The following is a 25,960-nucleotide window of genomic DNA, read 5'->3' on the forward strand; positions in this document are numbered from 1 at the left end:
ACAACAAATGTCAAACAGAAAGAGGAAGGGGCTGCAATTTATCAGAAAACTGTCTTTAGTCATCCTAAGAAAATATTTGGGTAGCAATATTATTATTTAGAAATATCTATTCATAATATATTTTAATAATTAGATATAGATGTAGATATATTAATAATATATTATTATTTAGTTATTTCATGTTATCACTCAGTGATTAGAAATTTGTAGGAGAGGTGTAAGCCACACTTTTCTCTTGCCCGAAGGGAGCATAAGGAAAAAGAAGATTTTCCTTTCTCTGTCAGTCCCCCATTAACCCAAAAATGGGGGGATTTGCACCTTTCCTAGATGTGGGCAGGGAGGCTGGGTGGTCCCAAACACTTTGTGCTCCCTTTAGCCAGTGTGATGTGCCTGCCACATGGGCTTGGATTTGGCTCCAACCTGCTCCTCTGTTAAAATGTTTATTTAAACAGGTCTGTTTAAGAACATTTGGAAACGTTGCTTTTTTTGAATTCTGGAGTGAAAAAGACCCGACAACTTTTTTTTTAAAGGGATGTTTAAAAGCCATTTATGGAAAAAGGCGCTTGAAGCAAGGCCCTGGGGCTGGAGAGGAGGAGGAGGAGGAGGAGGAGGAGGGAGACTGGGCAGATGTCAGGGAGGAAAAGCTGCAGAGCAGCTGCCAGAAGGGGATGTTTTTCAGAGCAGTGCTGATCTCTGCTCTCTGTCACTTTTTATTTTCCTCTTGTTATGCTTTTAGTAAACAATGGAGCCAGATGTAAAAGTGAATGAAGATTTCAAAAGCCAATTTAAGGCTTATCAGGAGCAACAGCAAAGGCGGCTGCAAGATTTGATGGAGAGGAAGAAGGAAAAGCAGAACAGGCAGAAGAACACTGGCAGCACAAAGAAGACTATAAAAGCCCTGAGTGACCTAAACCTGTTTAATAAAGGACCTCCTGTAAATGAAGATGCCAGCAAAAGGTAAAGGTCTGGCAGTGCCAGTCCTTCAGGAAGTCACTGGAATACATTTTGCTTATGATCTCATGAAACTCAATATTATTAAACTGACAGGACACTTTCTGTCTTCACACACCGGGCTTTCATTATCCTGAGGAGATTCTTCCTGTCCCTAATTATCCTCAGGGCATTGTGCAGTGCTCTTTAATATCAGTATTTTACAAATGAAGGGGCAGCCAGGTACTACCTGACAAAATCCAGCCTTTTGGGATCACCGGCATCCTCTGACCTGCTGGTGAGTTCCTGCCTAGCTCTAAGCAAATAGATTCTCTACATGAATAATTTCCAAAGATGGACAGAGGCAAAGCAGCTAATGGGAGCAAGCCACAGGTCTGCAGAGCAGAAGAGTGTTCCCTGGGATTTCTCTGCAGTATATCCTGATTTGGTGGATCAGATGGATATACCAGGACAATTAGGCATTTTGGTATGGATATCCCTTAATTTTGTTTTTTCTTTTGAGCTTAGTACTGGAGCAGAGATTTAAAGCCCCAGCTCAGATCATTTCTTTTCCTCCCAGAATATAGTCAGCCTTTTCTTCTGACCCAATTAATGCTTCTTTTCCCGACTACAACAGGTCTGGGGCTGGACACACCCCAAAGGTATCTGCAGTGCTGGCTGTGCAGGGCTTTGCTCTGTGGTAGTGGTGAAGCCAGGTGGAGAAATTCCTTCACGCACTGGTGCCTCAGCAGAGCTGTCTGACTTGCCACCTTAAGCCGCCAATCTGACCCCTACCAGCTGTCCTCTGCCCTTCACCATTTTTTTCTGATAATCTGTAGATTACCACAGAAATCTGAATTTTTAAAAATTTCTGTGAGGCTGATTCACATAGTTCAGATGTTTGGTGGAAAAAAAGGAATTTAGGTGCTCCCATGGCACATCATGGGCAGTGTGCAGAGTACAGGAAAGCCCAGTAATTCTCTGCTATTTAGAGTTCAGTACTTTAGGCCTGAGTAATCCCAGATTTTTTATTTACCTCTGTTTCTGTGTTACTGTCAAAAGTCCCCATTGGACATGGCAGGTGTGGCAGATATATCTGAATTGTCCTTTGCTTGTGTACATTCAGCAGAGGAGTGGTTGTGAGTGATCCAATCCAGTCAGGATTTGTTTCTGGAAGGGATTCACCAGGATGTTCTCTGCAGTATTCCCATGACAGCACATCAGAGGATTGTTCCAGGATCACAGGACTCCACATGGCCTGCAGTGGCAGTGATTTCAGCTTGTCACTGTTGTTTATAAAAGCAATCAGAAAAAAACATTCTCCTCTCAGAAGTCTCCCTTCCTCCGAGCCCTGGGAATTCGTTTTTCCTTCCTCCCATCCTACTCCCAAATCTTGTTTAGACAAGTGTTTAGCTGACATTTCTGCTTTTGTGTCATGTTCTCTCTGTAACTTTATCCTCCCTTCTCTGTTTGGTGTACTTGAATGTTTTTAAGTGACTCCCCATTGTGTGGAGAATCTCTAACAAGACTTAGGAAAGACACAATTTGACAAAAGTTTAATTCCTGACTTTTTTTGGCCTGAACACGGCATGCAATTTGGGAAACCACCTGAATTCCAGGCAGAGCTGTGCTCATAAGCTCCACCTGGCTGTGATTCCTTGAAGGAGAGTGAAAAGAGGTGCCTTTTGTAGCCCATTTTCTGTAGCTGAGGCACTCGGGTGGATCTGCTACCTCTGTAACAGGGAGTCGCTCTGGGATGGGGTGGGAAGTTCCTCAGAGCAGACTCCAGCTCTGTGCAGTTGGGATTTCTGTCCATCCTCCTCTAAGTGTTTTTCCTCAAGACTTGGACTGCAGCTCTGAGAAGACTTCACTGCTCAGGTGTGTTAAGAGCTTAGAACCTTTTTTCCATGTTAATCCCCCAACTGTTCAAAATCTTTTGGTTCAGGTGTCTCTCACTGGATCTGAGTTTCCTTGCTCTCTCCTCTGGGTGGGTGATGTGGGAATAACTCAGTTCTGTCCCTCCTCTGCTCACATTGCTCCTTGCTTTCTTCTCCTTGTGAACAGCTGCCTTTGATCTCCCTTTGATTTGCAGCTTTGAAACACAAGTGCATTTCTTAATTATGTATTGTGAATCCTCTCCTAAACTCTTTGCTGTTTATAGCAGTGTTTTAAGGGGTCATTTATTCTGACATGGGCAGATGGAGGGTGCATTTAAAAGCTCTCAGATCCAATGGGTGCTAAGAGCTTGCTAAAACTTTGGAATCAAAAATTTGAGATTATTATTGAGACATCTGACTTTGGCTGTGTGTACAGGTACATAAGGTAACAACTGGGCTTTATCCAAATCACTTCTCCAAAGTGTAAATATTTAGCATTACCCTGTAGAAAATAGGAGAATCTAGAAGTCAATTCATCCAGCTGATTTAGGTGTCTGGATAACTGAGATGCTGCAGATTATCAGGAACTTCTACATGGGAATCACAGAGCGCTGGAGACCTGCATCTTCCACCAGCAGCAGCTGGGGTCAGGTGGGCAGCTCAAATGTCACCTGTGTGTGGGTAATTGTATTGATTCCCAAGTTTTCTCAAGGACCCCATGTCAGGGAGCTTGGATAATTCTGAACTTCCACAATTGAATTGAGCCCCTGAGGCCACAGCTCCTGGATTTTCTATTTGAAGGACCCATCACATCAGGGCAGTAATTAGATTAAAGTTATTAATTCTCTGGATGTCTTAGAGAGATGAAACCTTTAAATGTTGCTAAATGTCCCGAAGACTAGGAGAAGCAGGGCTATTTCTTTCCATTCAGAGGGATTTTTTTGGTATTCTCTGTTTCTAAATTAATTCCAAAAGGCACCATTAACAATACAAACTGATGTTCAAGAAAGGTTCCAAGAGAATCAGCTGAGGACATGGGAAATCAGTCTTTTATGAATTGCTCTAAAACATTGATTTTTAAAGGACTCCAGAGGCAGCTTTGTAGTCAATGCTCTGTTGGCTTCTCTTGGCTTTGTCAAGTATAGAAAAGAAAGCTGAATGTCCCACATGCTGAATGCTGCCTGACTTCCCCTGAAGAATCAGGTAACTAACACTGAGATTATGCTATTTCTCAATCTCAATATACTTGTTCTGTGATATTTTGCCCCAGACAGCTCAAGAAAGTACAGATTTTTCTTTTAAGAAGATATTAACTGAATAGACCGGGTAATCAGCTTGTTATTTGATAATTATCTGAGGTTTAGGATATTCTAGCTAATTCAGTAAACTCACTCCTGGTAACCTCAGCCCTTCTATCAGCTGTTTCATTATTTTATTTCTAGGAGCACCTATTGGTACATTATTTGTCATTATGGTTTATTTTTTCCCAGTTTTCTTGAGGCTGAAAATGAGAAGCTGCAGGATCAGCTCCGAGAGGTCCGGGATGAGAACTGCAGGCTCTACAAACTGGTGTCAGAGAAAGATTTTGAAATAAATCAGCTCCAGAGAAGAGTGCAGGAGGAAAGGTTGGCTCTGTCAGGTAAACACAGCAACTTTGTATTCTCACCATCTTGGTTTGCTTGATGGTGATGACAAAAAATTGTCACTGAAAAGAGTAGTGCTCTTTTAGTGTACACAGTGGTTTCTGTTCCTCACAGAACAAAAAAAAGGAACCTTGCTATTATTTGCACAAAAATAATGATGTTCCATACAAATAATATTTTGGAAAACTTCCTTTTAGTATTAAAGAGCTGTGTTGCAGCTTTCTCTGCTCAGTAGGGTTAAATTTCTTACTCGGGCTCCTTTTTTTTCCTGCCTGAACAGGGCACAAGCAGGATGCTGAAAGAATGCAAAATTCAGCTTCTAAAGTGATTTTGGTGTCTTTTGAAAACTGAACTGTGCAAGCAGCACCTCCTCCACTGGGTGCCACTGTTGGTCAGGACAGCAGTGATAACCTGGCTTGAAGAGAACTAAATAACATTAAATTACACCTTGAAAAGCAGCTGTAGTTTGTGTGTAGGAAAGGTGATAAGCTCTTCCTGGTCAGGCCCAGGAGCCAGATGTGCTGTTGCAGCTTCTCTGGCTGATGCCAATCCCTTGCCTCTGTTTTCCCTGTCTGCATTGTGGCAATTCCCACATTTCTTGGGAATGAAAAGCCTTGGTTGAGTGTGTGCAATGCATTTGAAGACCATCAATTTACCATGGAAGCATCAACCTGGCTTTGGTTAATTTAGTATTTACTGTGATTCTCAGCAGCCATTATTTGTCCTGAAAGCTGAGGTGAAAGTAGATCCTAGGTGGGAGAGGTAACACAAACCACACAAAGTGAGAACAGTGGAAATGTTTTTAAAAATAAGGAATTGGTTTTAAGTGCTTTCTAAAAAGCATTTTAAATGCTTTTAAAATAAGTTCATTTAAAACAATAAATTATTTTCTTTACAAGTTTTTAAATAGTGATATAGAAACAAATTCTGTTCTCAGCTGTGTTCTGTGTAGCCCCGTTAATGTCTCAGGGGTCTATGGGCCTCAGCATTCACTTGTGAGTGATCTCTCACCTCTCATCCCACCCCAGTTCATGAATATCAAAGAAAAGTGATTACTGCAGAGCTCTGAAGGAGGATGAAAGAGTCAAGAGGAACAACAGCAGCCAAGTTCAGTCTTCACCCCCGCCACCAGGGGTTTGTTGTTGCAGGCTCATGTTCCTTGCTGAGCTGGAGGTTTCTGTGGGCATTGTTTGCCATGAGATTGATTTTGCACTTGTACAAGAGCTTTCCTTCACCTGTGTGCTGTTAACCAGAGCCAGGTGACACAACAGCCAGGCCTGGGCTTTGCTTCATTTGTGGCACTAATCAAACCCTCCCTGATGAGGGAGCCAGTGACATGGCTGTTTAAAAGAGCAATTAAAAGAATCCTCCAGTAAAGCTCCCTGTGTAATCCCAAGGGGGTTATAAATAGGCACAATGAAATTTCCTGGACCTTGTCCAGGACCCAGCTGTAATATTGTGCCTGACCTTTGAGGACTGGTGTCTAGAGATGTTCACACCTCTGTTCCAGCAGCTCCTCCACTAGTAAACAACCAGGCAAAGCAGAGTGTTGCCTTTTTCTGTGATAATGCCAAAAAAAATCCTGTTCCCAGCTGTCCTTCCCAGCGGTGAGCAGGAAACACCACTGCCCTCTCTAGGTAATCATGTTGCTGTGAGCACTGTTGTGGTCCTGTGACACGTGGCTGTTGCCACAGTGGGAAATGTGGCCACGGTGAGCTGCTGAATCAAAGGGCCAACCCATCCAGCTGGCACCTCTGACATCTCTGCCCTCACTTGTTCATTTAAGTGCCTGGCACAGCTCTGAGAGGAAGGGATGAGACAATGAAAGTACATTGTGACAGAGAACAAAAGCATGGTCTGTTCTGAATCCTGCCTGTAAGATGTGCCCTCTGCTTTCATGTGTTCTTCACAGGGGTGTCTGGTATAGCTGGAGATGTGGCAGCCACTAAAATAGTTGAGTTGGCCAAAAAGAACCGTGAGATAACTGCTGAGTTTGAGAGTGAGAGAGCCAGAGTGAAGCAGCTGAATCACAAAGTCAAGGAGCTGGAGAGAGAAGTGAGACGTTTTTCTTGTTCTCTTTTTGCACCCTAAAACATGTAAATCCAACCTCTGGGATAGAAAATGGGTTTGATTCATGTCCCTGTGTTGAATTTGCTCTTAAATCATTTTGTACTTTGGGTTGTAGTCATTTCTGTCCCTGGAATTTCACCTCTTCAGACAGGAGGAGCTAGGAAAGGATATCCCCAAGTCATAATGAGTCAAGGATTTATTAAACAGCAATTAGGAATGTTCATTTGTAAAAGTACAGAGACTTTTCTACCAGTCTGGCAATGATATTTCTCTTATTATTTATTTTTTTGTGAGGAGAAGCAAATTTCACACCTTTATATCTTACATTCCCACCTCATTAATACCAGTCAATAATTAGTTATTTATTCTTCTAAGCTTTTGTCATCCCCATAATGAAAGCTTCTTTCTGGAATAAGTACTTACAGAACTGAGACAACACCAAACTACATCACATAAGACAGCAGATCTTCACTCAGGCAGATTAAATTTTCTGGTTTACTGTGACTTTTTGCCAACCTTTCACAGAAGTCATTTTACTCAGGTGGCTGCTGGATTGAAAATGAAAAGTCCTGATGTCAATATTTGCTTTGTCCTTTGGCTACTGCTCCTCTTCCTTACGCAGTATTGGTGATTTTGGGTTTTTTTTATAATTTTTAATTTTTTTCTGAACTTTTCTTTCTTAGAAGACATCAGTTAAATGAATCAATAATGCTGACAGATGCATTTTGACTCAGTCTTTCACCATCATTTATTGTCATGAGCTGTGCATCTGCCTGAATTGCAGCCCAGCTATCTGAAAGGTCAAGAAGTCGCAGATTAAATTAAATTTTGGAGAATTCCTGCATAAATCTACAGTGTTCTGGTCAGAGGGGCCTTGTCAAACAGTTGGCAGGTTGGCAACCAAGTATCAGGTGTAGTTTGGGACCTACAAAATCCCAAGTAGTGGAGCAATTAATGAGTAATTTAAGGAAAAATCAACTTGGTTTTGCTCCCCTACTGCAGAAGTGTAATGACCATTATTCAAACAGAAACATTAAATATTCTCAGATTTTCACCCAAAAAACAAAGGAGCACAAATATTTCAGGAAGAAGATGAAGATGTAAATGATGTGTGAAATGAAAGCCAAGTTTGACACTAGGAGGTATCTATCAAAAATGTGGAGTGATAGGTAGAAAACGCTGTTATTTTACATATTTTTAGCTCTTTGCTTGCATGAAAGCTGAAAAGTCTGTAAGTCATAAGTATTTTACTACAATTGTGTTGCCCCAAACAGAATGGAAGGTGTGGCCACTGAACAATCACTTGGCTAAGGATGGGCCATGTAAGCAAAGGGATGCTTGCAGAAAATTTCCTCAGAACTTGAGCCAGCAGCTGCCAGCTCCAGCTGAAATTCCTCATTCTCAGCCCATTGACTACAAAACTTTATGAACTGGATAGAAAGAGTGGCCCTAACACATGAAAAAGGGTGAAATTAGAGCTGGCTCCGAGTTAGTTTTTTCCCCAGATGTCCCTTTAATGAAGGAGCTCTTCCTTAGAGCCTTCTTCATTTCAGGAAAATAATCAAGATTTTCCACCCACCTCCAAGAATGAAATCCCAGACTGTTAAAGCAGCAGTTCCTGCCCTTTCCAGCCCAGATTCCTGCCCTCTCATCCATTTAAAAACCTTTGTAGCAGCAACATAGGGCATTATCCAGAGCAGGAGGGGTTGTATGTCTGTTTTCCTTTGCAGTGGCAAGAAAGAGGAGACAGTCTTTATTCTTCATGGGTTAAAAAATGCTGCTTTGGAGCTCCCAGCTAAAGAAAAGGAGCCTTAACACCATTAAATCTCAGTTATAGTGTGACAGGTAGATTTCATCTTTTATATTCCTCTAGTGAGTAGAACTATTTGCTTTTTATTAAATATTCTGGGCTCGACAAGCTTTGGATTTATGTATATAAACATTGATTTGAGGTACTTTTGATGGCAAAATGCCTTAGAAGTCTCCATACTTTAAATTTAATCTCATCTCAGCAAGTTAGAGACATCTTCTGAAATTATTCCACAGTAAAATATAACATGATTCTTTGGGAAGCATTTCAGAAGAAAAATTATTATGCTTCCCTACTGATTTTGTTAAAAAAGAAGGGAAAATTAAGGGATTTTGGATTTTTTTAGAGTAAATAAACATCCAAGTTATACTTTTTTTGCTAATTAATACTCCATGGGGTGATGCTGTTCTCTGCATCCATTCAACACTAACAATGGGGTTCTTTTCCAGCTACAGGCAGCCACAGAAAAAATCCATTCCCTTGGTGGTGATGCTGCAGGAATCAAGGAATCAACTCTGAAAATACTGGAAGGAAACTTGGTAGGAATTGTAGTTGAAATGAAGAAATCAGCAGCTGATACTCAGCTCCTTTGTAGAACAAGGATGTATCCCTGTCACAGTTTTGGAACCAAATTCCCCTGTACCTCCTCTATGCCCCAAAAATTAGGTCTGGAACAAAACAATTCAGTGCTCCTAACAGATCCATGGATCTTAATCACTTCAGCTTTTCCCTGAGGGTTCTGTTCTCACCAAGTACATTCTTCTCCTCAAAGGCTGAAAGTCCAGAGGTGAAAGCACTGCAGGAAAAATTGACCACAGCCAATATAAAAGTGACGGAATATCGGAACCAGCTCCAGAACGTGAAACAGGAACTGAAGCTGACCCAAAAGGTACCACTGCAGGGAGCTGTCTGGGGCTGGGACCCCTGCAGGAGCTTCAGTCTTGGGAAACTGGGAGCCTTTTGGCCTTTGGTTGTCCCTTCCAGTAGAGCAGAGAGGTGAGGAAGGCACAAGGGTGGGGGTTGGTATTGAAATTGTGCTCCTAGACACGGATCTCATGTTTTGCCCCCACTGTGCCTGACATTCCCACTGTCCAGTGGACACAAATCCTTTTGAGTTTTAAAGTCCCAGATCAGCAGAACAGTTCTGAGCTCATTCCTCCTTTCCCATACATTTAATTATGTATTTACTTTTAATGTAGGTTCCGGTCCCATGGGAATCAATGGGATTAAAGGCCATGCTTGAACTAAAGCATGTGTTTAAGGAGTCTGTTAGAATGTCATCCAGAATAACCTTTTCCTCTGATTCATGATGGATTTAAGTGTTATTATGTGCTCTGATTCTCTTTGGTTTCCTTACTTTGTGTGGGAGACCTGCAATGCAGATCAGAGTAGAGAATATGGTCCTAAAAATAGAACTCTGCTGACCTTTTTATAAATAATTTAAATGCTCTTCATACTAAGTTTAGCTGTGTCAGAATTTTGCAAGGGCGATTGGCTCAATTCCTGGTGTGTATTAAGACAATATCTCTACTCTGTTCCTGGTTAGTCAGGGGTAAATATTCATCATATCAAAAACAATTGTGTATATTGAAAACTGCCTGTGTTTCCTGTTAGAGAGAGGTGCTTTTCCTCCCCTCACCCAAACACATCCTTTTAAGCCTTATTGTTGATGTTAATCCTTTTTCCCAGATTTTAGCCAAAGAAGTTGGGGAAGATGTGAATATCCAAAGTCTCTTGACCAATTCTGGCAGCTGGCGTGGACGAGCTCAGCAAATTCTTCTTCTCCAAACCAGGGTGAGTTACAACCCTGCACGGTGCCATTTCAGCTGGAATTCTCTTTCCAAGTAGAGATATCACCTCAATTAAAGGTAAAAGTTTAGTTTTCATTAATTCTTAACAACTCTGTGTTGATGTGCGTACATCATGTTAATGACTGTTGCAGCCATGCAAGCTTTGGTAATTCAGCTGGGAATCTTTCACATCTGTGTCAAAGGAAGGAGTTCAGTGACCTTGGAGCTGTGGCAGCCTAGTTCAAGTCCCAGAATGTTTTGAAGGTGCCTCTTTCTACCGAGAACAGAAGGAGCCCTGTCAGTGTCTGTGCTCTGACTTAGACACCTTTGTTCAGTGCTTGGAGTCAGATGGGAAGAATTGAGGCCAGATCAGGTTTTCAAGTTGTTCCCTCAGGAACTTCAGTAAAATCTTTAACTCTTGAGTCTTCTGAAGGGCAGAGTTTAGCTGAAATGTCAGCAGGAGTCAGGCAAGCAGCTTTTTCTGCATCTAAATAAAACTTCTCTCAGGCAATTCAACACGTAATTTTCCTATTTTTCTGCTGTTCAATTACATGCCATCAAACTGTGATATTTTTTTTGCACTCTGATTGACTGAGATTTTTAACCTCTGCTTTTCCTTGAGCAAATTCCATTTCCCCCTGTTATATCCCCTGCCTGAGGTTCATCTAAAAACTGTTCCTACTGTTCTCTATTCTAACATACAGATTTCTTTTTGATCCAGACTCCTCAGACCCCTTCTGTAGTCAGTGGGGATCTTGTAAATCCACTCACTGGATCAAAGGTGAGGCAGGTTCCTCCAAAACAGGGCAGAGGAACTGAACTGTGGCAGTGCCCAGTTCCTTCTACTGCCTAGGAAGGCAGCCTGCAGTGAGCAGTTGACACGCTGAGTTCACTTGGATTCACACAGCAGCAATTCCAAATGCTCTGGAGTGCCTATCTGGCCTCCAATTGTGGCTCCACAAAAGCTCAGATCTCCTTCCTGCACAGATGCCCTAAAATCTGCATGTTTATTAGCAGTTAAATTTCAGTTTGAAAGACCAGACACTGCTCTGTGTTAGTTAAACAGAAAAACGGATTATCAAGAAATAATCCGAGCTTCCTTTGGCTCCTCTTTTGTCCTCCCTGGTAAAACTCTGGGTGAGTTGTGATTATTGTGCCATAGGTTCGAGAGCTGGAGCATAAACTGAGTCAAAACAAGATCACAGCTTCTCTGCTTGAGGTGAATGAGGGATTTCTGGCATTCCCTCATTCAAGGAAGTTGTCAGTCCAAGAGAAGAATTTGCTGAAGATTCGCAGCTTGGAAAAAGAGAAGAGGGAATCTTTGGAGGTAAAATCCTGTGAACAAACAGAGTCTTGTTTGGGTGTGGAGCAGTGTGTAATAACTTCTCCTGCCTTCAGGGTGTGTTACACCCTAGCTAAAACCATTTCACAAACCCATCTGATCTGCTGGAGAAAGCTCTGCCCCACTTCACAGCCAAGCCCTGCTGCAGCTAACCCCCTTAGCACCCCTCTGGCCAGGTGTGCATTCTTCATCCCAAATACAGACATCCCCTCAGACCTCCTGTATCTGTAGAGCTCTGGGCTTCTCCATTTGAACAGAATAATGGAGAATCAGAATCCAGAATAATGGGGAATCCACCCAGGCCACCTGGATTCCTGAGCAGACAGACTCTTTTTGATGCTGGCAAGCAGGCAGCAAGTAGTATTTATGATTTCTACTTCCTTAGGAATAATACAGTATTCCAGTCCCATTTTTTAGATCCTATCAGGTAATGTGTGATTGTTTTTGCTCACCACAGCACTTGGGGCTTGGTGATGAGTTGTAACTTTAATTTCCTTTTGCATCACTGCAGAAACTCGCTGAGCAATACAACACTCTCCAAAAAAACCATGAGGAACTGAAAAAAAAACTGGATGCCTCAAGAGCCAGGAACCAAGTGCTGTGTGGAGAAGTGAAGATACTGAACGGACAGATTGGAACCTTGCTGGAGAAAGGGAAACACGATGATGAGCTCCTAGATGCCTTGCTGGTACAGTCTGTGTCTGTTGGTCCCAGCCCTGTTTCTCTAGGTGATAAAACATGATATCACTTCATGGCACACATAACCTTAGGGTGTACAGGAGCCTGATGGATCCATCTGTGGCAGCCAGAGGTTTCCTTGTCAGCTGAAGTCCTTCTGCATTTTGGATCAGGTCATGTAAGGGCTGTGAGACAGCACCAGGTGTGACAGTTACAGTCAAGTGGCCCTGAGCTGCAGGGACTGGCAGAAACATTTTGCAGAAGGATTGAAGCAGGTAGAGGAAGGGCTTCAGTCCTGACCCCAGGCACTGCCCTGTGTTCTTTGTTCTGCTTCCAGCTCCTCTGGTAGATTTATTTTTCCTTAGAATGCCTGCAGTCCTGCAGGAATTTTTTTTTGTTTGTAACAAAACTTCCATTTATTTTGCTACACAGCCCACAACACACAAGCTGAACCATGAGTACTAAACCATGTGTACACTCACATGCAGTAGCTGGAGCTGAGAGGATTTGGCCTCTTCAAAACCAAGAGTTTTAGCAAAGGCTCAAAGATGCTGAGAAGGAAAGAAACTGAGAAGGAAACAAAGCTGCTGGCTTTGTCCTGCCATGGTTCTAGACAGCCTTCCTCAATTAAAATAGCAAATATATTAGAGAATTTGCCACCTCCTAGCAGGGTTAATTCTGTGTTTCCTGATCCAGCTCCTCACTACTTTGGAACCACTCAGATTTCCTTGCTGCTGTAGGTAGGTTTTAGCTCAGCTGGCATTCACCCTTCTCCCACCAGGCAGTGCTGACCAGCAGATTAGGGGAGCCAAAGAACACTTCTCAACTTGTCACTTTTTCTGAGTATTCCCACTAAAATGAGTACAGAAAGATGCAAGTTTATTTGGGAAGGGATGGTTAATCTCTTTTATCCCTTCTATCACAAAAACACTTGCAGGTTGTTGGCCTGACAGAACAAACTGCCTGACAGGGATTAGATTTGTCAGTGTGGGAAAAGCCTCCAAAACCACTGGTGAAACAGCCTGGCCTCATATCTGTCACCCCATAGAGCCCTCAGCTTTTAATATTGCTATCACACAATCTGATCACGTTCTTATTCCACAAAAAGCACATTGAAATCTTGAGTTTCATTCAGTTTATGGGAAAAGTCACTTCTTTATCAAAGGCCAGTCTTTTTTGCTCTGCTTTCTGCTACACTGAGCAGCAGAGCTGGCAGCAAATTGAATCCATTGCTTAGGTCAACATAACAAATCAAATTGCCAAAGTGGCACCAGTGACACCAGTGTGCTCCCACCAAAGGAATGGGCTTGCCCTACCATTCCTAAATAGATATTTGTCTTGGGAGGGTGGTTTAAAATAATCATTGTGTCCAAAATAAAGATCTCACCTGTTTCTATTTTACCAGACCCAGCAGAAACAAATGCAAGAGCTCTTAAAGGGCCTGAGCCAGAAGGAGGATAAGAACAAGGAGCCTCAGCAGGTGGTAGGGCAGCACCTGAACCCTGGGATTCAGAGACAAAACATCATGGAAGACAAGCTCAGGGAGCTGGTGGTTGAGCGAGAAGCAAAGGTTAAAACACTGGAGACAGAGGTGGAGAAACTCGCATTTCAGGTAGGCAGAACAAATTAATTAGAGGAGAACACTTGGAAATCACTTTAGATCTGCTCTTCCACTTCCTTGTCACTTGTTATCTGAGATGGTTGCTGCCTCCAGACAGTGATCCCTGTCCTGACAGTGTTTCCTGACGGAATGATAAAGCAGGAACTGTCTTTTGTAACTCCTCAGGTCCTTGGTGCATAAGTTCAGGCTGTTTCAGCAGCAGCAAACACAGAAATATACGTGTCAGGACTGTCACTGACTGACAGCAGGACTTGGGGCTGCACTGGAGACTCCTCAGTGTTCAGCACCCTTGGCTGCTGGGAGGAGGAAGCAAACAAATGTGTCACACCAACATCAGCAGGTTCCCAGCTACTGCTGTCTCACAGTCAGGATTTGTGAAAACTGTTTAGGCATCCCATTCCCATTGATCCAAAAGCCTCCTGGGGTTATGGGGAGCTTGTGAATCTGCCAGATACCTCAGGAATGGGGGCTGGAGCATTGAATCCAGCATCAAACCTGGGTTAGGGACACAAACCAGCTGTGCTGACAGTGATAGTGCTGCACTGTGAGTTATTAGTGCACTCTGATTTTGTATGAAATTTTGTATGAAAGTTTTTACTGACTTCTGCTTTGTTTTCATCCTGTAATGGATAGGAATTAAAGCAAAGCTCCTGAGGAGGTCCTGTAAATCAAAAGTTCTGGCTTGCTTCTAGCAATAATCAAAAGCTGCTGATTGGGCATTGGTGCAGCTGTTTTCCACTGAACTGTGATTGGTTTTATAACATGCTCCACCATTAACAGAAGAAATCTGCCCATCCATAGGACGAGTCAGAAGCTGCTAATCTACCATGCTCTGAGCACTCAGGAGCACCTGAGGGATCAGGCAGTAGCAAGGCTGGAAGGACAGAATCTGCCCGGTAAGAAGACCAGAAAGTCAATATTTCAAGTTGTTTGAGTGATCAGGAGCCTGGTTTTCCCAGGGAGATTCATCAAACCACAAGTGCTTTGTGCCAACAGCTGTGGCAGCCTGTTTGCAATTTATGAGAATCTCTAATCACATTATCTCTTGGACTTTTGTCCTGGAACTGAGGAGGATGTACAGACTTGCAGACATGACTAGATTTGGCGTGGTGGTAGTGCAGCTATTTCTCCTGCTGCAGCTCAGATAATGTTTACGTGGTCAGCTTAAGTGCCTGGGAGTCTTTTCCCTTATGAGACACAGGGCTTCTAACAAGCAGATTTCTGTGAGCAGGGTGGGGAATGAATGCAAAGTGCCATTTTAGGTAGGCACTAAATCACTGGGGCATTATTTAAATCAATAAATGCTCTTTGAGTAGGATTTACATGCAGAAATGTTGAAAACACACCATATAATTTGTTCTTACCAAACACACTCTAAAGCCTCGCTGAGGACTGTGTAAATTACACTAATCTTAGTGCAGCAATAAATCTGATTTCTGTTTATACTGATGTGACTCTGGGTCACTCTGGCTGTATAAAGGGACCATGGTACCACAGCAAGTTATATCCTTTCATGTTAAATTGCTGCTGAGTTTGTTGCTAGAGTTCATGGTCTAATTGATAGTGAGGATTTGAGACTGGTCTGATGGGGATGGGAGAAATTTCTCATCAAGTTAAAGTTACAGCTGATCTCTTCTGTGTAATTTCTTACCTCATTATTTAGGCACAAAATTTGGCTTTAAAATCAGCTGAGTATCCCTGAGTCTAAGTAGAATATTACTATACAATTTAAGAAGAATTCTGTTAAAACATCCTTAGTTTGAAAGTTTCTTCACCCTTCTTACTGTTTTAATTCTCCCCCTTATATCTTTGTAGAAGTTGTGCTCTCCTGGAGCAAACCTATATTTTATACCCGCTCTTTTATTTTTTTTCCTTTTTTTTTTTTACCTCACATGTCTGCTGATGGTAAGCAGGAACCAAAGCTGGGTAATAGCTTTGTGAAAACCACTAAGTGCAATGCATAAATTATTGCTTGTGTACAGGGCCAAGGGCTCTGTCCTGGAAAGAGCTGACGTGTCAGGTGGGCAATGAATGATCCTGAAAAACTCTGAGAGCTGTTAACAACTTGGTCAGCAAGGCTCACTCTATCCATTAACTTTAATATGCTGATGAACTCTCAGTTCACTGCAGTGAATCATCTTTTCCTATCAGAACAGGTGAAATGAAAAACCCTATAAATAGATGCTAAACCCTTTGGAGATGGCAGAGTAAAAATCTGCATTTTTAGACAGGGCCAAGCCTGTCAGTATAACTTGATTTTAGGATTAACCACTCCTAGCCTGGAAGGCATCTAGCTCTTCCACAATATTAAGGCTTTATCCTCTTGTTAGCTACCTAAAGTATTAGCTTCCTAAAGTAAGGAAACCTGGGGTGAGTCTGCAGGGACTTGGCTTTGGGCAGCTGAATTAATGTTGAGGAAACCAGCACCCCCTGAAATGGGGTGTCCTAAAAACACACACACTGAAATGGGGTGTCCCAAACACACACACACTGAAATGGGGTGTCCTAAACACACACCCACTGAAATGGGGTGTCCTAAACACACCCACACTGAAATGGGGTGTCCTAAGCACACACACACTGAAATGGGGTGTCCCAAGCACACACACACTGAAATGGGGTGTCCTAAACACACACACACTGAAATGGGGTGTCCCAAACACACACACACTGAAATGGGGTGTCCTAAACACACACACACTGAAATGGGGTGTCCTAAACACACACACAGTGAAATGGGGTGTCCTAAACAGACAAACACACACTGAAATGGGGTGTCCTAAACACACCCACACTGAAATGGGGTGTCCCAAACACACACACACACTGAAATGGGGTGTCCTAAACACACCCACACTGAAATGGGGTGTCCCAAACACACACACACTGAAATGGGGTGTCCCAAACACACACACACTGAAATGGGGTGTCCTAAACACACACACCAACTGAAATGGGGTGTCCTAAACACACACACTGAAATGGGGTGTCCTAAACACACACACACTGAAATGGGGTGTCCCAAACACACACACACACTGAAATGGGGTGTCCTAAACAGACACACTGAAATGGGGTGTCCTAAACACACACACACTGAAATGGGGTGTCCCAAACACACACACACACTGAAATGGGGTGTCCTAAACACACACCCACTGAAATGGGGTGTCCTAAACAGACACACACTGAAATGGGGTGTCCCAAACACACACCCACTGAAATGGGGTGTCCCAAACACACACAGACACTGAAATGGGGTGTCCCAAACACACCCACACTGAAATGGGGTGTCCCAAACACACACACACTGAAATGGGGTGTCCTAAACACACCCACACACACTGAAATGGGGTGTCCTAAACAGACACACACACACTGAAATGGGGTGTCCTAAACACACACACACACACTGAAATGGGGTGTCCTAAACAGACACACACACACTGAAATGGGGTGTCCTAAACAGACACACACACACTGAAATGGGGTGTCCTAAACACACACACACTGAAATGGGGTGTCCCAAACAGACACACACACTGAAATGGGGTGTCCTAAACACACACCCACTGAAATGGGGTGTCCTAAACACACACAGACACTGAAATGGGGTGTCCCAAACACACACCCACTGAAATGGGGTGTCCTAAACACACACACACTGAAATGGGGAGTCCTAAACACACCCACACTGGAATGGGGTGTCCTAAACACACCCACACTGAAATGGGGTGTCCTAAACACACCCACACTGAAATGGGGTGTCTCAAACACACACACACACACTGAAATGGGGTGTCCTAAACACACACCCACACTGAAATGGGGTGTCCCAAACACACACACACACTGAAATGGGGTGTCCTAAACACACACACACTGAAATGGGGTGTCCTAAACACACACACACTGAAATGGGGTGTCCCAAACACACACACACACTGAAATGGGGTGTCCTAAACACACACACACTGAAATGGGGTGTCCTAAGCACACACACACTGAAATGGGGTGTCCCAAACACACACACACTGAAATGGGGTGTCCTAAGCACACACACACTGAAATGGGGTGTCCTAAACACACACACACTGAAATGGGGTGTCCCAAACACACACCCACACTGAAATGGAGTGTCCCAAACACACACCCACTGAAATGGGGTGTCCTAAACACACATCATTATACACAGAACTCATCCAGGCTTGCACTGGTACTCTGGTGTTATCAGCTCCTTCTCTTACAACAATGAGCCTGATAGATCTTCCTGAGGGTTTTCACAAAGCAGATTCCATAAAGCTATGGAAAATACGTTTGTAAAGGGCATTGGGAGATACAAGTTGTGCGTGGCATGGCTTCGTTAGGAAATCTGTGACATGCAAACACCATCAAACTGCCTGGAGCTGGGATTGCCTCTCCCAAGGCTGGGTGAAGGTTTAAGGTGAGGGAGCTCTTCCCTACAAAACACAGGCATTGGGAAGGGACTGGAATTCTGGGGAGACTGCCCTGTGTGAAGGCCTTACTGCAGCTTTCCTCCCCCCAGCGCAGTGTCCACGATGGGCCACGTGCTCGTGGAGTCAGCAGCCACAGAGCCTTTCTTCCTCAGGGGTAGCACCCCATCTGGAAGGTGGGTATGTAAACTCTTATCAGCAAGGGAGGTGCTCTGCCCTGCTCTGCAAGCTGCTGGAAATCCTTGTCCTGCCTGCCTTGTTTCTGTAATGAAATCTTCTTGCACCATCCCTTCTACCTGAAGCTGTCCAAGGGCTCTAACATCTGATTTCTCTCTTAATTTTGTAACTGATTGCTTGTTTGACACCAGTCTTTTCCATTTTTACTCCCAACCACCAAGATTTCTCCCGCTGTTTTTGTTCCAAAGAAGATCTTTCTGAAAGCAGAGAGGTCAGAGAAGAAATGATGTACATAATAATGGGATACATGGGAAAACTGCCCCTTCCTTTCAGCACATATTGGACACAAGAACAACCATTGTGCAAGTGCTGCCTGAAGCCTTTCAGGGGGAGAAAATCAATAGCAGGGCATTTAATAGTTTAGTGTAGCACTTGGGAGATACAATCTCCTTTTACTTTGGCAGTAGCAGTGGGAGGAGAGTCAGGGATAATGAATTGATCAGAGGTGGAAGTTTGTTTTCAGGGGTGATGGGGAGGGAAAGCATCCTGGAAGCAACTTTCTAATGATTCTCCCTGCGACTTTATATCCAAATCTTTCTGTTCTATTTATTGCAGTCTAGAGATGGGTGCTGGGGGGAGGTAGTGAGCCTGGCTCTGCATTCTGCCTTCACCTTCAGACAAGTGTGTTGGAGATAGAGCTCAAACCCTGCCTTTGTTTCATTTATTTTATTTAAGAAGCGGGAAACAGACTCTCTGTGCTTGTGCTTTCCTCAGGTCTGGCACGGACAGCTTGGACTGGGAAGTGCTGCCAGGAGAGAACACAGAGCAGAAGGCTCTGTGCCAGGCTGCTGAAGTGGAGAGGAGCAAGCTCCTGGAGCTGGTGACTGTGCTGCAGAAAAGGTACAGCCTCATCCCAGCAGCATCCTTTGTGGGGTGCTGGGATCAGGGAACACTGCAGAGTCTGGGACACGCACTACAGCACATCACACGCTGCCATCCTTGCCTTAAATAGGGGCTTTTCAATTTTCTTCTGCTCAATTTCCCTGCCTGGCTGATGATTCATTCTTTTTTATTATTCTTTTAGAACAAAGGGCAGAAAAAAATGGAGCCATCTTCCAGCTTGCTGCACCTAGATAAAACCAGAATTGCTGTATTTATATATGCAGGGCCTTATTGAGGCAGCAATATTATTCATCAGTAGTAAATACTGTAATTATTGCTATAATATTTTCTTCCAAAGCTTTTCACATTCTTTTTAAATTTCATTGTATCCTTTTCTAAATGAATTTATTCTGGTTTAACTGAGACATAGCAGTGATTTTTTTTTTTTTAATTTTATTTTCTATGATTCAATTGAATGTAAGATGATGTTAAAAGCCAACCATGTTTTAGGAGAGAAGGGAAAGCAAAGTAATTTCTTTTTGGCCACCTTTCAGCTACTGTTTTTTTTTTTCCCAGTATGTGTTATTTGATTCCCAAATCTGTATTCCAATATTGGAAATATATTCCTGTCTGTGTGCTTGTCAATACAATAAGCACTGTATGCTTACTTGCTTAAATTTACCATAGTTATCATTCTCACTTGTATAACTTCTGTCCTGCACGATTAATCACAGTCAGAAAAAAATGGATTTTTCTTTTAGAACTGTGGAAAAGGTGCTTTTAACACTAAATTCTGGAAATACATGCTGGGAAAAATCTTTTTCATGTTTGAAAGCCCAGTGGCTTTAATAGAGCTGTGCAGTCAGATGAGGATGGGGCTGTGAGTGGCAACTGAAGTGTGGCCACCACCAATATGGGATAATGAAAAACAGAGTCAATGAAATGCACAGTTTCTTGTAAAATGTGCCATAAACTGATGATTCAGCAGCTCCACAGTTATCACACATTTATCAAGCAGGTAACATAAATTTTGTGAGGCTGTGTGCAATAACTCTTGGGAGACCTCAGGGTAATATAGCACCAGTCAGATTTCAACGTGAATGTATTTTTAAAAATCAGGTTTTCCTCCTCTTCCCTCCACTGCTGGGGTGTAACAAAGCTCAGGTAACACAGATAATGCTTAAATCAAGAGAAGAGCCCTGGGAATTGCTGCAAGTGGGATTTTTCTACAGCATTTTAGTTTAAATTAGTCCTATTGGCAGATGATTCCATTAAAAAATCCCACAGATATTGCCACTTTTCCTCCGCTTTTTATTTAAATTGGATGCCAGAGGAACACCAGGGTCAAATGAAAGTTTAGTGAATGCAGAACCACTGAGAGGAATAAAATGTCTCAGAGCACATCACCAGCCTGGGAATTCACTGCCACAAGAGGTCGAGTCTTGCCTGGAGCTACATTTTTAAGCCAGTGATGTAATTTTATTAGAGTTGTAATATTTTATATTTTTTTAGTTATGCCATCTAGGAGAGAAATAAACTAATCAAGTCTCTTGATTCAGAGAGTACCCAGCTTCCACCCATGGGGTGAGCAGGGAAATTCTCTTATTCAGTCCAATCCATTGTTTTTGTTTTTTTTCCAATCCAGTCAATCTGTATTTCTTTTTAGCTTTAAACTCCTTGGTGTCAATCACTGCCCCAAGTGGCAGCATCTGTGGGTGCACACCAGATTTTTGCAGTTAATATTCTGAGAGATTATGCAGGATGGAGAGAGGCAATTTGATTTTTTGTGATGTAACCACCAGTTTCTTTTCCACCCTCTCCCATCCATGGTCATGTCTAAATGGCCAAGTTTATTAAAAGCAGCCTCAAGTTTCTTTCCTTCCTCTCAGATAACTGACGCAAATGTTAGACTGTGTTTTTATAAACTATTTGCCTTCCAAGCTTTCCCAGAGTGTCTCAAAAATGCAGTTTATTATTCCTGTAATAAAAGATGTCTCTCTCCTCAGCAATCTGCAGCTTTCCTGCTCATCTGAGGGGTGAATTCACACAGGGAGCCAGAATTAAGGGATCTGAGCAACCTGCAGTAACAAACCCATTGTTTCCAACAGTACTCATTAGTTAATTCTCATTTGCATATTTAGAAGATGTCACCTGCTACAATTTCACTGGGATTTCTGGCTTTGGATGCATGGAAAGTTCTTTCCCTTCTGTTGGGAGCTCTGCAGGAAGAAGCAGGATTCAGTACCAAGACTGATTTGATGTAGACACGACACAAATGAGCTGAACTCTCTTTTTTTCTTCTTTTTTTCCCTTTTTTTTTTTGCCTGTCAGGTTGGAGGAAAGCAGCAACAAAGTCTTGGAAGCTGAGAAGAAGCTTCGAGAGGAGAAGTGGCAGAGTGACATCTTGGAACAGCAGCTTGAGAAGCTGCAGGTGGATCTAGGGAGCAGCAGAACTGCCCAGAAACCTGCCCTGAGGAGCAGAAAAGGTGAGGGGGAACCTCTCACGTCCCCCATTTCACCTCTGGGCTTTATAGACAGCGACAGCATTTGGGCTTCACCTGCCAAACCCAGCCGGGTGCATGACCTTGCACCTGGTGATGGGACCTGCTCACAGCCAGGAGCAAGGCAGGAGGCAAAACCCTGGCCTTTCTTAATTGAAGATGATTTTCCCACAGGTCTAAGAGGGACCAGGATTTTTGCAAGGTGTTTCCATGGGATAATTCCAGGAAAAAAGCTTTCCCCTGCTCTGTGTCGCCCCCGGGCCCAGAGCTCCCTTTGCACTCGTGCCTGAGGGATTCAGCTGAAGGTTAAGAGCAGAATTAAAGGACACATCCCAATTTAAGGCCTGTCAGTGCCTATGAAAAACTATTGCTGGTGATGAAGTAATTAGATCTGGTGTAATTTATTATCCCATGAACGTGATAATCTCCTGCTATAAATATGAAAGCCTCCCTGGCGTAGTTAAAGAAGAAGAATTCATGGTGGATGTTAAATTTTTATTTCCCTGATCAGATCCTTTTATTGCTTAAGGACTCTGATTCTGTAAAGTGTCTAAACCAATAAAATGGCACATATTCTTAAGGAAATTTTTCCAGTGGTTTCCCTTTTTATGTGTATTTTCATAAAGTAAAAAGACTTCAAATGTCAGAAGATGAACAGCAGGGAGGGGAATTTCAATTTGGCAAATGTTGGGGCGGTGTCAGGCTGAGTTAGGGTGACCAGAGGGACCACAGAGCTCAGCAGAGACCTTGGATGAGCCCTTCAGAGGAACCTTTAGACTGAATGGGGACTGAATAGGTGCTTCAAACCCACTCCTGTCTGTAAAACATGGATTTGTTCCTTGGAACAGGATTGCTGTGTCCTTGGAAGGGGCTCCAGCCCACCCTGACTCATTCTCATGTTGTCTTTTTATGAGCACTGATTATTTGAGTTGTCTCACCTGTATTAACTGAGAACAGAAAAATTTAGATCCCAATAGTGCTGGGAGCACTTTGGTGCTGTTTTGCACAGAATTTAACCGAGTTTCTGAGTACTCAGACTTTTACAGAACCTGCTGAAGTGTTGATGTGTTCTGTTATCACAGATTCCCCTTGCAAGCTCCAAGAGATACAAACTCTCCAGGTCCTGAGGCTTTTTGGTCAAGTTTTGTCGTGCTGTAGTAAAGGTGTAGTAACTCCCCTCTGGCAGCTTTCACAGCCAGAGGAAGGAGCTGTTTTCACCAGTGTGACAGATCCCTTCTCACCAAATATTTAGTTCATTAATCTCCTCTGCTTAAGGACTAAAAGCAAAAGTAGAAAAGGATTGGCAGTAAGGCTAATAAGGAGAAATCCTCTCTAAATCCACCAGATGAGTAGGTAACAATCGATTTCACTCCCCTGCTTTGATGAGAGCTTTGTGATGTGCCAGAGCTGGAGTTTGTACAAGAACTACAAGTCTGTAATACACCTCTTCAGCAGAGTATGGAGGTTATCTCAATGCTTTCATGCCAATGGTTGAGGAAATAAGAAGAAATTAAAAGCTTGAATACAAAATAGAGACTAGAGAACCTGCTAATTAACATAATATTTTCCTTTCTTTCTGAAAGTGTAAAATTGGAGAGAGCTGATCTAATTGCTAATCTAATGTTTCTGGTCTCTTCAGTTCAAGGGAAGTAGATAATGATGCTAAGGAGCTGCAAACAACACAGTTCTGTTTTAAAATTATTCAGGCTTTTCATTTTCTGTGCTTTTTTCCTGCTTTATCCAAATTCTGAATTATCAAAGAATAATCCCAGAGGAGGGATAGGTAAGTAACACCAGGTTTTCCTCAGCCCTGTAAAGCACAGCCTCAAGATCAAAAGCATTTTTTAGCTACACAATGCAGCCTTTTCTTCTCATTTGTTTTTGTCAGAGTTCAGTACTTTCCAACCAAGTTCTTTCAGATAATTCCACACAAGGAGGATTTAGTGTTTTAATACCAAATGTACTTATTTGAAGATATTTGATGTTATGAGGGATATGAACTGAGAAAAGGGATAGAGAAATGTGCCAACATGACAACACAAGCACAAACCAGCAATTGCAGGGTTCAGTAGAATCACAACACAGGAAACAGCCTGGCTGTTCACTGTCGTGGTGCTGTATTCCCAGTTATAAGGGCTGCAGACAGCTCCAGCCTCTTGTTTTCTTAATTTAGTTGTTTTTTTTGATTTTTATAATTTATTTGGGGTTGAACCACACAAATCCTTCTCTCATATTACCTGGCTACAGGTAGGTAGTGCTGGCTATTGATTATTTTAGATATTTAGCAATTTATTTACATTTGCTAAAATTATTTAGCCTTCTATCTACAGCAGAGATCACCCTGGTGTGTTTAACTGAATTTAACCTCAGTGCTGGGTTAAATTCAGCATCCTCTGCAATAGCTGTGCTCACTTCCTGCACTCCTTTCTGAGCTCCCTGAACACTTCTCTGGTTCCCCTTCTTCTCTGGGGATTCACTGGGTTTTGCTTCTCCAGTCCCAGTTGTAAATTTGAATTGTATTTTCTCTGTAACCCTGAAAATTCTGAATTTTTTTTTTGAATGACCAGACCTGCATGTTTTGGATATAGCTTTATTTAGGAAAGCATTCCTGAGTTAGAACCTTGTTCTGAAATACACCTTGAAGTACAGTAACCTACATTTTGTTTATGCTGAGGATCAAAGTTCTTTACAAAAGTCACTTCAATGGTGCCACATGCAAGCTTTGTCCCAGACATTCAGGAAGCAACAGTTGTCATAATCTGAAACACAGTTACAAGATTAACATCAAATTAATAATTTCCAGCCGTTTTACACCTCTTGTTTTGGTCACTTCAATGTTAGATTCATTGTTTTCCTCCCTACACGTTAGGCACATATTCAGCCCTGAAATGAAAATTCATCATGGAAGGTAATTAAAATAAGTCTGTCATATATTTATGATATGTTATGGATGTAGCATAATAGAATATTATGCTCCATAGAATTTAGGAGATTAAATATTTATTTGAGAGATTAAGTATATGATTTGACAGAATATTTATTCAGTGTTTTTTGATATTAACTCCGCGTGCTGCCAAAACTGATTTTTACTAAAACTCCATTCTGTGATTGAATCCACAGCCCAGCCAAGCCTCCTCTTGCATGAGGGTGACAGAGAGGAGCTCCCTGCAGCCCTGTCCAAGCTGTCCCTGGAATCTCAGGTGGAGGAGCTCAGCACAAGGTATGTTCTCCCTCTCTCTCCATGCCAGGATTACTCTTTCCTCCCTCAAGGAGAGGAGGAACAAGTGCTCAGCCTTTTTCTCAGGGCTCTCATAAAATCACCGCAGCTCCAGGGTTTCAGTGTTTCTTCCCCGGAGCAGAGGCGACAGTTCTAAATTTGCTTTGAAGCTCCCCAGCTCACAGGGAAGTTTTTTTCTTTTTGTTTCCTTGCAGGCTTGGCATCCAGCTGGATGAGAACAAAGATCTGAAGGCTGCTCTGGCGGAGACTGTGAGAAAGAAAGAGGAAGATTTTTAAACTGTACCGAGACATAATGGAGGATGTGATAGGTTTTCACAGGCCATTCAGCAGCACACACAAAAGAAAAGTTAAGCCAGATATTCTCAGTCTTTGGGCTGCAGAGCAGGGAGAGAGCCCAGGCACCAGTGTCATTTTGCAGCCTCAGATCGTGTCATTTCATTAGCATTTGTGGCAGAGAAACAGAGATGAAATACAAAAAGTGAAGCTTTCATGTGTCAGCAATTTCTGTCTGTGGGGGTTGGCAAGCAGAGCTGGTTGGTGCAGTTTGGGAAGCTGCAATTCTGCAGGAGGATTTTGGGCAAAACCTCCCAGGTTTTAGCACAGTGTTCCCTGAGAGGGCTCGATATTCAATCTGCTGCTGCCTTTATCAGCTCAGGAAGGAATTTGCTGTACAAAAGTTGGGCCAGCCCCCTTCCTTAGAACAAAACAAACTCTGTTTTTATCCCCACGCTGCTACCTGCCTGTCTCAGGCTTTCTGTAGCACTTCAGTGCTGAGGCACAGGATTAGCCTGACCTGCAGCTACCTGAAAATCAGCTTTGGGCAGGCTCCTCTCATCATTCCAACCTCTTTCTTTGCTTGAACATCCTGGCAGCAGTTTTCTGAAACTCCAGTGAGTTTCCACTGAAAAAATGTGCAGATTACCCCTGCAATGAGTCCACCTACCTTA

At 42.8% G+C, this 25,960-nt stretch overlaps 1 protein-coding gene across 6 annotated transcripts; it reads left to right on the forward strand.

Annotated features, from left to right (window-relative positions):
* The first annotated feature begins 742 nt into the window (after positions 1–742).
* On the forward strand, positions 743–25,960 carry CCDC13 (coiled-coil domain containing 13). 6 transcript variants are annotated; one of them, XM_058832817.1, is made up of 15 exons: positions 743–957; positions 4,298–4,446; positions 6,363–6,505; positions 8,780–8,869; positions 9,103–9,219; positions 10,020–10,124; positions 11,283–11,447; positions 11,974–12,150; positions 13,546–13,752; positions 14,563–14,657; positions 18,308–18,391; positions 19,167–19,292; positions 21,606–21,760; positions 24,896–24,995; positions 25,208–25,960. In XM_058832817.1, the coding sequence occupies exons 1-15, from the start codon at positions 743–745 to the stop codon at positions 25,287–25,289; spliced, it is 2,010 nt and encodes a 669-aa protein (XP_058688800.1). In that variant the 3' UTR covers positions 25,290–25,960. The 6 variants fall into 6 exon arrangements, with proteins under 6 accessions (XP_058688800.1, XP_058688796.1, XP_058688801.1 ...); XM_058832813.1 differs by lacking the exons at positions 24,896–24,995; positions 25,208–25,960 and having other exon boundaries at positions 21,606–22,315; XM_058832818.1 differs by lacking the exons at positions 24,896–24,995; positions 25,208–25,960 and having other exon boundaries at positions 18,308–18,395; positions 21,606–21,740.

Source organism: Poecile atricapillus, chromosome 2, assembly GCF_030490865.1.
Source record: "Poecile atricapillus isolate bPoeAtr1 chromosome 2, bPoeAtr1.hap1, whole genome shotgun sequence".
Lineage (NCBI taxonomy): Eukaryota > Metazoa > Chordata > Aves > Passeriformes > Paridae > Poecile > Poecile atricapillus.

Excerpts from the sequence above, each read along its gene's own strand:
- CCDC13 (XM_058832813.1), top strand. The coding sequence starts at position 743 with ATGGAGCCAGATGTAAAAGTGAATGAAGATTTCAAAAGCCAATTTAAG. Across the intron at positions 6,506-8,779 it reads TCAAGGAGCTGGAGAGAGAA|CTACAGGCAGCCACAGAAAA; the intron begins GTGAGACGTTTT and ends GTTCTTTTCCAG. Across the intron at positions 14,658-18,307 it reads GGAAGGACAGAATCTGCCCG|CGCAGTGTCCACGATGGGCC; the intron begins GTAAGAAGACCA and ends TCCTCCCCCCAG.